Below are 12350 nucleotides of genomic sequence, written 5' to 3'. Positions count from 1 at the left end.
TGAGTATAACAATACCGAAATCTGTTGCCCCTCTGTATTTCACAAACAAAAAAGTGCAGCCCACTTTCATGTTACCCAAATTCAAGATAGCCTCCTCTTACTTTATATTCTAGAAAGAATTTTGCTTTTATGCAACCATAACAGGTTACCAAAATCTATTACCCTTCTCTATTTTACACAGAATGGCTTTATTGATTGAACAGTTCGTTTCCAAATCAGACTGAACACCAAGAACTGTATACGAGTTGTATCAGTATCAGATTTAGTAGTTTTAGATTCAAATTAAATTTGAACATTTAACTGGTTTTCTAAATGACTTCATTTTTGTAAGAAGAACCATGCCTTCAGCAAACTAAACTGGGACATGTGAAATAATAATGAATGCCCTTAGAAATAAAGTTAAATCGATCTACATTTGGCTCGATTGAAACGTTTAGAGCAGTTAACATGTCAACAAGTCATAACGTAAAAGAATCACTGAATCGAAAGAACCGATTCGCCGAAATGAGTCGAACTTGTAGACCAGGGTCCGCGAATGAGCTGCTAGGGGGCAGTACTCGTTCTCTTTCTCCAGGAACAGCAGCAGCTAAAGAAGAGCGCTCGCAACGTCATTTGATGACGTTTCACGAGTAACGTCAGAGGAAGTTATTCCAGTAAATTCGCGTTAACTAGCAAGTTAAAATCATAGAAGCTTTATCCACTCGACGTTAAAAACAGAGCAGTTTTTTTAATCAAAGCGTCAACCATTTCCCACCAGCACGATGATGATGGACGAGGACCAGCCCAGGACATTGTAAGTGCTGCTGTAGTTTAGTCGGCCACTTTACGAAGCCAAGCTCGTGTTTAAACACGTTTAGTAAAGCGGCGCACAGGTCGCAAGCGCAGCACGCCGAACGAAGATAATCAACTCAAGGGTATAACTCCGTTAATTACTCTTTGTGTTATATATGAAGTGTGATATGGGCGTCCATGCTTTCAATCCCGACAGCACGAGCCGGCTAGACAAACAACAAACTGGGGCAGCGAAACCGAGCCTAGCAGAGGTAGCGGTGAAGAATCCACTGTTTCCCTTAACCTTATTTTAATTTATCCGGTTATGTCCAAATGGATGAACTTATCTGTCCACATTACGGCGCAGAAGAGGCTTTTGCCAGCACACAGGTTCCGTTTGTAGCGCTAGGTTTCCGTTACCGAATTAGCTAACTACCAAAAAGCGCTTAAATGTTATTATATCCCCCACATGGCCCTTTTCACTCTTTCCTCTAGTGTAAAACCGTGAATAAGACGGACAGTCTGTTTACTATGCGTGGTTTCTCTTATAAATGGAGCTTTTGGATCATGTTAGCTGTTGGCTCTCGTGCGATGAAAACGTGGCAGAAATGAAACCTCGCGGAATGTGCTGCTAGCGTGAGAGAAGGAGGAAAAACGCGACGCATTGACCGGGTTTCTCATTTTGCTGTGCTCTTCTGTTTTTAGGTATGTCGGCAACCTCTCCAGGGACGTTACGGAGGCCCTCATCCTGCAAGTGTTCTCCCAGATCGGCCCCTGCAAGAGCTGTAAAATGATATTTGATGTGAGTTGAAAAACATCTGAAATCCAGGGAAAACCGAGAAATATTTTTTTTTTCAGGCCTGGAAGAGTCATAGAAGTTGGTAGAACCTCAAACGTCATGGAAATTTCTGTAGTTAATACACATTTCTAGCTGTTATTGCTTTTGTGTAGAATACGACTTCCTTGCAAGTGGGAGGGAATGGCAGTTTGAGCAAATTGTCATTAAGTTGATTCTTTTTGATCGGCTAACAAAATGGTCCAAACTGATTCTTTAAAAAAAATGTATTGTCTACTACGAACTGATGACTTTTAAAAGATCATGGAAAAATTCATTGATCAAAAAATCTGGGAACCCTGGACACCTGTAATTTACCGAGATCAGTGGTTGACCCAGATCATTTTGTGTTTTTCAGACGGCTGGAAATGACCCATACTGCTTTGTGGAGTTCTTTGAGAACAGACATGCTGCTGCAGCTTTGGCTGCCATGAACGGCAGGAAGATCTTAGGAAAGGTAAAATATCGCAAACACACCCTCAAAAGTAGATTGGATATGGTTTGAAATGAAGTTACACCCCTTAAATGTCTTGTCAGAGCTATAATCTAAGATGACACACTGAATATCTTTAGTTAGCACATTTCTAGTGTGTTTACAGGTAAGTTGCTTTTAACCTGTGCATCAAATCTTTCAAATCCCTTCATCTGATCAACTATTTACAACAAGTCAAAATATATTGCCCAAGGATTTACTTAATTTATGGTGTTTAAAGCATTTTTTTTTATCTTTGTGGCATATTGCCGCTTTTACAAATGGAAAAAAAATGTACGCAGCCACAATATGACAATGCACAGTAAACAAGTCAAAAATAGACGTGTTCATTGCACATTTTCATACCGTTAGCTTATGGCTTTAACATGGTAATATTTAAATATAGCTGAGAATACTACAGTTGTTTGAATCGTAATCAAATAAGCAAAATATTTATCCAGAAAGTCCTTTCAACACACCAGAATCCTTTACTGGTCCATTGGAGTGCCTAATTACTTTGTTATATTTCAAACTCCACAAAGCATATGAGCATATTTATTTAAGTCATCTTTTGGGTACAGGCTGACCATTTTTATTTTTGACCCCCCCCCTTCCATTTACGTCAACATCTAGCCTTGCTTTATCATAGTCTACACCTGTACCAGGCCTTCAAATTTAGCAAAGCCTTGGAAAAATATATTCAGTGCAAATATTTTATCCTCAACAGGTATTGAAGGACCATTTGAGGAGTAATACAAGTTGATAATGTCACTTCTTTGTAAGTCTGCTATTTAGACTCTTATCCTATGTAGAAAATAATTCCAGAGTTTTTTTGTTTTTTTTTAATTGTTCCCTTTTTCTTTGAACCTGAATGATCACCAGGGTTTTTTTTGTTGTCAGCTTATTTCTTCTGCGTTTGGAGGCTCGCCATATTATGCGGCTAAGTAAGATGAAGATGATTTATGCTGCTGCTTGTCTCTGCTCTGCTTTCTCTCTTAGGATATGAAGGTTAACTGGGCCTCAATGCCAGGCAGTCAAAAGAAAGACACAAGCAGTAAGTGTCCTCTTCAGTGTTGCTAGTGGATGCACGTGGTGTTATACTGGCGTATATAAGAGCCTGTGTGGTCAAACTGTAAAGCATGCATAGTTTTTTTCTTTTGCTTCATAGTTTTGAAATATCAGTTTCCCCTCAAACCATTATTGTAGATCATTTCCACGTCTTTGTCGGTGACCTGAGCCCAGAAATCTCAACTGATGATGTCAGAGCAGCCTTTGCTCCGTTTGGAAAGATATCGTAAGTGGAATATTGTGTAATTCAAGTGCTATTTAAACCTCATCTGAGCTGGATTGTCTAAACATTCGGATTCTTACCGATTTCATGTGTTCGGTGCAGTGACGCCCGTGTGGTGAAGGATCTGGCCACAGGCAAATCTAAAGGATACGGTTTCATCTCCTTTATTAATAAATGGGTAAGATTTTGCATGTTATTTGTTGTCAAGTAATAGTTATACTCTGCAGCAGGATAACATGAATGTAACTTTTTGTGTCTTTATGGCTTTTTTGTTATTGATCAGTTTGATTGGTTTTGTTGCCACTGATAGGATGCAGAAAATGCCATTCAGCAAATGAATGGCCAGTGGCTGGGAGGCAGACAGATCAGAACAAACTGGGCCACAAGGAAGCCATCAGCTCCTAAACCAAACAATGAAGGTAAGTCCGTTTACACAATAGAATTTGACCGTTTCTTTGGTCTCTCATTTCTTGTCTTTTATGTAGCCATGTGTTTTATTATGTGAACCACCTACTTTGGAACTGGGTATTTTTTTTTTTATTCATGTGTCATTTATTTGTGTTATACTACTCTAAAATTTTCTCTCTTTTTGATCTAAAGCAGCCAGCAGCAAACACTTGTCCTATGAGGAGGTCCTGAACCAGTCGAGTCAGAGTAACTGCACCGTGTATTGTGGCGGCATTGCTTCTGGCCTTTCAGGTTTGTCTAAATATTGTAATTGTACATATGTTGTGAGAAGAATGTGATCTTGTAAGACTTAAAATGTCAGGTTTGCACATCCCGTCAGTAAGCCAAGCAGAGCTAGATTTTAAAAAAGTGAGTTTTGAAATCTAAAATATGAATATCCTGTTTGAATGTGTTTTTCCTCATCCACTGTAGATCAGCTGATGAGACAGACTTTCTCTCCGTTCGGGCAGATAATGGAGATCAGGGTTTTCCCGGAGAAAGGCTACTCATTTGTGAGGTATGTCTCTCTGTGACTTTAAATCATTCAGCTATGCATATACTTGAATTTAACGTGTGTGTGTGTGTGTGTGGGTTTTTTCTTTTTTAGATTCGACTCTCATGAGGGTGCCGCCCATGCCATAGTGTCTGTAAATGGGACCTGCATCGAGGGCCACATTGTGAAGTGCTACTGGGGCAAAGAAACCGCTGATATGAGATCCATGCAACAGATGCAAATGCCCCAGGTAACCCTTCACATTTTTCTTGATCTCTCAGAAACATTTAATCTGCTCTGTTGCAAACTCAAGTCTTACGGTTTCTCATTTCCACAGCAGAATAAACCCACCTATGCGGCCCAGCCTTACGGACAGTGGGGTCAGTCATACGGCAACGGTCAGCAGATGGGTCAGTATGTGCCCAACGGCTGGCAGATGCCCACTTACGGCGTCTATGGGCAGGCCTGGAATCAGCAGGGATATAAATAAGTACAGATGTGGCTGACTAATCCCTCAGTCCAATCATTAAACCCCAGTCCAGTGTGGCATCTGCCCAATGGGACTCACCATTACACCAGTTCAGGGGTTGTTGAAAGGGCTGCACTCAGCCCTCTGTACATTATACTCAGACCATTAACCTGGAAGGAATCCTGTCTTTTGTCTTTTTTTTGTTTTTAGGCCCCAGGATTTTTTTTGTTGTCAGATTTTCTTTTCAAAAGTACTGCATTTCGGGGACTTTAATTGTCTAGTTTTGCAACAGATGGAATGTCTTTTCAATGTGTTGAATCTGCAGGCTCAATTTAGCTCACACCTCGAACGGTGTAGAAAGTTTGAGGTCTAATATACTGCACTCTTTGTATGGAGTTCTTGTCTCTAAAACTGATTTGTTCACAAATATCTTTCATCATTGTTTTGTCAGTATGACTATGCTTTACATTTTATTTTGACGAGAAAGGTTGAGACGTGTGATCTCGTTAATCGAATATAAAATATTTTATCTCGTGACACCTAATGATAAGGGTATTTTTCATATAGGGGAGATTATTCTGTGGCCTTGATCACTTGAGGTTTCAGGAACTTCATGACAAAGTTTTGGACAATTACTAAAGCTTTTAACAAGTTGTATTAACACAGAGGTGCAGAAAACATGCTTGCTTTTTTCTTCAATTTAAACGTTAATCTATTCATTTTGTAACATGGAATTGTTGGCTCAATTTTTAAAACTTTTTTTTCCATGTTTTTACAAAATCATGTTTGCTCAGATCAGTTGAGGGTGTGACAGCACAGCAGCTAATCAGCGGTAATGGCAGTGCTGTAGCATCTTTGTAAAGATTTTTGTAATTCTGTGTAAAATGAGGTTGTGAATTATTTCTATAAATCTTGTAAATTCAGGGTTTGTTGAACATCTGTAATGTAACGTTGCATGGACATTCTGAGCTCTGTTCTTGTTACAATCTCTTGTAAAATCCATAAAGACATGTTCATTAGAGTTACTGAGATGCAATTTTTCTATGTTCCTCCCATACTTCTTCCCCAAAAGTCACTGTTGAAATTACAAGCCAAAGACAATGACAAAAATGAAGCGAGATCATGCATGCTTCCACCTTGCTGTATTGAGATGGTGATTGTAATGTCAGTGTTTGGTGTATTCTGGAAAGGTGAAGAAATGCAAGATACTCCTGGGTTTCAGCCACACGCTCTCAAGTTGCTCACACAGCCAAATTCTTTACCGGACACCGGTGTTTTTTTCTCTTACCATCATTCTCTTTCTTTTTTCTTACTGGGCCCCAACACTGAGTCATGATTAAGTAGATCAAATTGAAAGTAATGAGCAACTGTCCTGTTTTTTCCCTCTTTTGTGTCATGTAAATTTATCGACATAGTTATTTAATGTATCTCTTTTTCTGTCTAACTGGGTTTTTTTTTTTTTTGTAAAAAGCTAGAGAAGTTTACTGTTCTTTTGAAACACCCCGATTATATGCTTCCATCTAATGTTGTTCCATTTACTATATTCCATGTGTAAAAACACTTAATAATAACCATTCAGAACTACTTTGTTGTCTTGAGTGTTCAATGAAAAAATATTTTCCAGTATTTTACAATTGTGTGATAATTCATGATGCTTTGTGGTAAAAGATGATGGATATATCTTGGCTATGGAGGAGTGGGGTAAGATGCGCCGCTTTCTGCTATGGTCAATTAGGCAATATTCTAATAATTCTATAATTTATTTTATTAAACTGGAACATGAGATTTAACTTCATATTTAATTTTTTTTTTAATTCAATCCACTTTCCATTTGTTACATGTGGCCATTTGGCACAAATTAATTATTTCCAGTACAATGTGGAAAAAAACTATAACAGTCGCGTACAACAGTGTTAAAAACCAGACAATGATGCTTCATTCTCTTTTATAAGATGCTAAATACACCCAGTTTGATTCTGGTTGACTGTTTTTATTCTTAAATAGCATTCTAAATCAATTTGGAGTACTGTACAGTTTGTTTATTAATAAGGTCCTATGGAACAGGTTTTAACACCTTGTTTAAAGCAAAATTTTATGTCTGAAGAGTTCTGTCAGCCTGGAGTGCTTTGGTTGTCAATTTGCTCTCAATAAAGACCACAAAATGGCAATTTTTTGTTTGTTGCAATAAACAAACTTATATTGTTTTCCTGTAAGGCTTAGGAAGGAGGAGGTTGCAGTAGGCCTCAGTTCCTCACTATGTGCCATGGACTTCAGTAGTGTTGCTGGGTCATTCCTGGGATTCCGTAAGATTTCAACTTGGAATATACATGTTTTTCAACTACATGTGATTCAACTTCTAAATACCCCACATCATAAATAGGCACATATCAAACCTCCAAAAAATCATATTTTCCCACCTCAGGCATTAAAGACCTTTTATTATTTCCAGTTTTTGTTTTTCAGCTTTAGACACCTTTTTTTCTCAACCCTGTAACGGACAAAATGGGATTGGTTTAAAAAGGATTTTACACAGAGACAAAATGGGATTAGTTGAAAAGGGATTTTACACAGAACTTGTTATAAAACAAACATCTACCTACTGCTCATGTGTCCCTGATAACAATTTAATGATAACAAATGTAACATTTATCATAATTGTCACATTTTTATAGGACTGAAGCTAAAAATATACAAATTGTGTGTCTACGGTCTCTTTATTGTTGTAAAAAATATTTTTTATTTAACATTTTAACTAAAACCACAATTTTATTGTTTTAGCCCTTAACATGTCAGATAGTAATCAGCAAGAAATACTTTTGTTCTTAATTGTCTTCCCTATATTTTTCTAAAAATATTAATGTGACAAGGTGTGACGGGGTTGAAGACTGTAACACATTTGAAGTGATACATTGCCTTAAATTTAAATTTTTGGTTTTGTTTCTCTCTCATATTATCCCCTTGTTTCTGCCTGGCCAGCATTGTCTTTCTGCTGCAAATGTGGGTGCAATTTCTGATGTATGATGCTTGTTTAAGTGGACATATTACATCAAAAATTCTATTTAAAACAAAAATATGAGTTGTCATGAATTTGTGGTATATATATTTACTGAAACCATGAATATTTTATATTTTTTCATTAAAATTATTAATAAATGAAGCAAATAACTCAACCCTGTTACAAGTTTACAACCCCGTAACAATGAAAAATACATATATTTGTGACGGGGTTGTGGTCTTTCACTCAAAATGGCCACTGCTCCTCATGCAGTGTAGGAGAGTAGACCATATATGGCAGCAATAAAATAAATACATTGTATATACTTTTGGATTAAAATAAAATGTTGAAAAAGTAATAATTTTCCATCTAAATTTTATGTGACGGGGTTGAGTTGCTAAGCTTGACAGTACCCTCCCTGACTATAACATGCCTCAAAAATATGAATAAAAAGTATGACACTACTAACCATTTTCTGCACCACTATTAAAGAGACCCCTTTACATAAGATTTTGTTCCACCAGAAAAACAATAGCCTGTCAAATTTGTTGATTTTTTGGCAATGATGCTAGCTCATGCTAAGATGCTAATGTTTTACTTTGGAAAGTATTTCACACAGGATCAAATGAAAGTGAAATGAAGTGAAATCTGTCGACACAAAATTATATAAAAGGACAGACTTAATCATTATTCAACACCATTTTGTAGTATAAATAGTGTGGGTAGTATTTACACTGAAGAAATCCAACAAGTAAGTACCCAGAAGATGCACTTCTTAAAAGAACAGTGTGGAATGTTGGACACTACATGCACTCAACTATTGCAGCCATGATTCCACACTCAGTCACTGCGTCATCAAACTACGCCTTTGTCTCTTTGTTTATTTTGAATACGCGCCCTCTAGTGGCGAAAATTACATATTGTGCCTTTAAATCACAGAAGAGGAAGGAGTATCAAGACTCTGATGCTGTAAACTACCCTTATAAAATTCATACACGAAACGGTAGAGTACATTGAGTACAAAGCGTGTAGTGTGCAGGGACCCAACTATAGAATGTACTGTAGAATTCATGTAAATTGGACCACTTTTAATAGTGCTCTAAATGTAAAACAGTGGCCCAAGTGTGCTTAGCAATAGTGGAATGACATGATTTACTTATATTACATTTAAAGCAAATTTAATTAGCAGAACAATAATTTGCAGTTTACATAATATAGTTTCCATAATATAATTCCAAAACTATGCATGGAATGCTGTAGTCTACAATTTTCAATTTCTGCTTTTAAAAAAAGGCAGACATAGAAATACAACAGTGTTATGATTCACTTATGGTTACATTCACTGATTCTTTCTGGCTTTACAGAGGATCTTTGTGCCTTCTAGTATGTACCTTTATTCAGTCTTATATACAACATTACATCTCAAAGAGTATCTTTGCTGTACAAAGGAGTTGCTAATGCCACTGTAATGCAATGTAAATTCTGTTCTTAGCATATGCCTCCATTTTTTTTATACACAAGCTGTAACACCAAAATTGGCCACTAGATGGAAATCTCACCCAACACTTTGATGGTGTCATTCAAAATATTCTTGAATTCCTTAGCATGAAAACACATTCAATAAATGGGCAAGAGCATCATGGGGGGAAAAACAAACACAATCAATATTTCCTCAATTATATTGTGAACAGAATATACTGTGCAATAAGCATTCATTATTGGTTCACAGCCTCCATCGCAAGTCAATTTGTTCTACAGAAGGCCCCGTCTTCCTCTAATCATGTTCTAATAGTTTAAGGTAAGAAAGAATGCAATAACATTCAAGGTAGTTAGTAAGATGGGGCTAGTAAATGACTGAGAGAGAAAGCGAGACAGCAAGGTGTCTTTGCTTTGAAACATCATTTGTCACTCTGTCAGTGTGATTCAGTAGAATGGTAGTGTGTGTGTGTGTTGCTAAGAACAAGGTGTCTTTAGTGCAAGCCATCATTAGTCAGTGTGTCAGAGCAGTGGTGTGGAATAGAGGGCTGGATTGACAGTCTGATAAATGAGGGCAGCTCCTCTCTCAACAGCACTGCTAAAAACAGACAGCGAGAGAGAAAGAGAGAGAGGAGGAGAAAGAGAGGGAGAAATGTCAGCAGATGAGTTACTGAGCAGATCAGAACTGACATAAATCAAATCTGTCCATGACTTGCTCCATCTTCTCTCTCTCTCTCTCGCTCACTCGCTCGCTCTAACGTCAGCTCTAAAACTCTCAATACATCATACCAGTCAAAAGCGAGAACATTTGTATGAGAGATCGTGACTGATCTCTTGTACTATCCAGGTAAATGAGCTGAATTCTGTTTACAGCGGATCTTGATTGCTGGATTCAGCGTATGTGTGCAATGTGTTATACACACACAACTTTATTTTTCCTTTTATTACAAAATAAATCTTCTAAAACACATGTAAATTATCTGAATGAGGGCATACCATAGACATGTATTATTATTAATAATAATAATAATAATAAAACAATTACAACATTTTAAAATTATTTAATAAATATTACAGATTTTAATATTTTATATATTATTGTTAATAATAATAATAATAATAATGAAACAATTGCAACATTTTAAATGTTTTTATTAAATGTGTATAAAACAATTGTATAAAACAACTGTAAATAAAATGTATAATTTTATTACAAATGGGTGATTCTATAATTGCAGGTAGGCTACATTTCATGTCCAAAGTCATTATTTATTTTCTGCTTTTTTCAAATGGTCATATTTTTTATTATTTTAGTAATTTGTTACTCATTGTCATGGATCACCGGATGTTACAGGCCGTAACAATATAATATTTTCTGTAAGAAGTGTCTTATATAGCTGCAAATCATGACTTCTTGTTGTCCGAATTAGTGTCAATTCTGTGACCAAGGTAGAGTAACAATTTTAACAGTATGTAACAATTGACAGTCATACACAGAAACACACACATGACTGTCATTTCTGTTACATACTGTCAACATTGTCACTTTACCTTGGTAACAGAGCTTGACGGTAACATAAATGCCACTGACTAATTAGGACAATAAGAAATTATGACATAATGTGTTTTGATTGTGATAAGAAATACTTGATTATTTAAAAAATCCATATAAATAAAATGCCCCTTCCAGCACACACAGTGTGGTTCGTGCACTTGTGGATGTCTGGCCTTCTCCTGCTGTAATCTGACAATGTCAACCATTTTAATTCTGTCTTAGTCTTCTGTAAACACTCCAGATGTGTGAATGGATAAGAATATGAGTGAGCAGATTAAAGAGAGAGAGAGAGATGTATGTTTTACCGCTGTCCAGGAGGTTCCTCTCCATGTAGCCATGTGTTTGAAGACTGTATCCGCACATGTGTGACAGCTCACAGCAGAGGCTGACGCAAAATAAACACGTTACAGTAATTAACCTTGACAGGCTCAATGCGGCCGCCAGCAACAACTTACTCCTAATGATACAATTAATTTATAGTTAAGGCACACTGTCTAACCAGAAACAGAGAGAGAGAAAGTGCGCACTCTTTGATACATGAAAATAGCCTCTCTCATTCACAGACTACAGTCACACAGTCAGCTTTGGACGCGTGATGCTCAAATATGCTGCTATACGTTTGTCAGTGACTCGACAGACAAAGTTGTGTTTCCACTCTTATGGCACACATCAACCAAACTCGCTTTCTAAATCCAGCTGTGACTGTGAGTGACTGGCTCTTTTATAACTAGACTGCATGATTGACTGCTGGTAGATGACATAACCACACCATCTGTTTCCCAGATGTATTTTTCTCCATTGATTACCATTCTGACAAAATAAATGGATGTCACATTGACTGTAGAGAAAACGTTGATGCTCGACTTTTGTGTTTTTTCATATGTTATTTTGCCCTATTGTCCATTTATACTATTTATATCTGATTACTGCATTCTGGAGGTCCCTCTGCTGGTGAAACAAGGCTTTACACTGGACTGTAGGTAGTATTGCCTATCGAGGGCCATTTGTGGCATGTGACGCATTTACTGTCAAATGCTATTGCTCTATTAAGGCCTTTTTTAGGAGCCTGCAATTCAAAGAAGCCCAAAAGCATTTTTTTTTCTCTGACCCTTCTCTCTGCTACCCACCACTGAGGCTTCAGTGAACTCCAACCGACAATTTCCACCTCTCACGTTCAGTTCACAGAGTTTTTGACTCTGTAAAGGCCAAGCACATTGTTCATCATATCTGTTTTATACATGTAATATTTATTGTGCAGCATAAGGATTCATTAGTAGTCTTCAGAGAAGACAGTTTTATCAGACCATATGGCCCTGTCTGTAGAACACACACATTCCATCTGTAGGATGCCTGTGAAACACACACACACACACACACACAGTCTGTCTAGCAGACACACGTTCAGCGTCAGGTTAGCACAAACCTTTACTATCTCAGCCCAGCACTGTTTTTCTTTATGTTGATAAATATGACATTTGCATCAGAATTGCTGCATTAGCATCTATGTTAGGACAAATGCATAAATTTAAAATCTATAAGGCTTGGG

The 12350-nt window shown here is 37.2% G+C and overlaps 1 protein-coding gene across 3 annotated transcripts; it reads left to right on the top strand.

Annotated features, from left to right (window-relative positions):
- The first annotated feature begins 538 nt into the window (after nucleotides 1-538).
- On the top strand, nucleotides 539-5973 carry tia1l (cytotoxic granule-associated RNA binding protein 1, like). 3 transcript variants are annotated; one of them, XM_016485134.1, is made up of 11 exons: nucleotides 539-793; nucleotides 1477-1573; nucleotides 1965-2063; nucleotides 3078-3132; nucleotides 3285-3372; nucleotides 3472-3547; nucleotides 3680-3788; nucleotides 3973-4068; nucleotides 4249-4333; nucleotides 4424-4559; nucleotides 4647-5973. In XM_016485134.1, the coding sequence occupies exons 1-11, from the start codon at nucleotides 762-764 to the stop codon at nucleotides 4797-4799; spliced, it is 1026 nt and encodes a 341-aa protein (XP_016340620.1). In that variant the 5' UTR covers nucleotides 539-761; the 3' UTR covers nucleotides 4800-5973. The 3 variants fall into 3 exon arrangements, with proteins under 3 accessions (XP_016340620.1, XP_016340619.1, XP_016340618.1); XM_016485133.1 differs by having other exon boundaries at nucleotides 3970-4068; nucleotides 4650-5973; XM_016485132.1 differs by having other exon boundaries at nucleotides 540-793; nucleotides 3970-4068.
- Nucleotides 5974-12350: the final 6377 nt, after the last annotated feature.

Source organism: Sinocyclocheilus anshuiensis, unplaced genomic scaffold, assembly GCF_001515605.1.
Source record: "Sinocyclocheilus anshuiensis isolate Anshui unplaced genomic scaffold, SAMN03320099.WGS_v1.1 scaffold281, whole genome shotgun sequence".
NCBI classification, from domain to species: domain Eukaryota; kingdom Metazoa; phylum Chordata; class Actinopteri; order Cypriniformes; family Cyprinidae; genus Sinocyclocheilus; species Sinocyclocheilus anshuiensis.
Note: the sequence above shows the minus strand (reverse complement) of the source record. Positions and strands in the feature narration are given on the sequence as shown.

What these genes read in the sequence shown, in the direction of transcription:
- tia1l (XM_016485132.1), top strand. Translation starts at nt 762, where the DNA reads ATGATGATGGACGAGGACCAGCCCAGGACATT. An exon ending in GCAGGAAGATCTTAGGAAAG is followed by an intron (nt 2,064 to 3,077) that starts GTAAAATATCGC and finishes TTTCTCTCTTAG; the next exon opens with GATATGAAGGTTAACTGGGC. An exon ending in TCCTAAACCAAACAATGAAG is followed by an intron (nt 3,789 to 3,969) that starts GTAAGTCCGTTT and finishes TTTGATCTAAAG; the next exon opens with CAGCCAGCAGCAAACACTTG.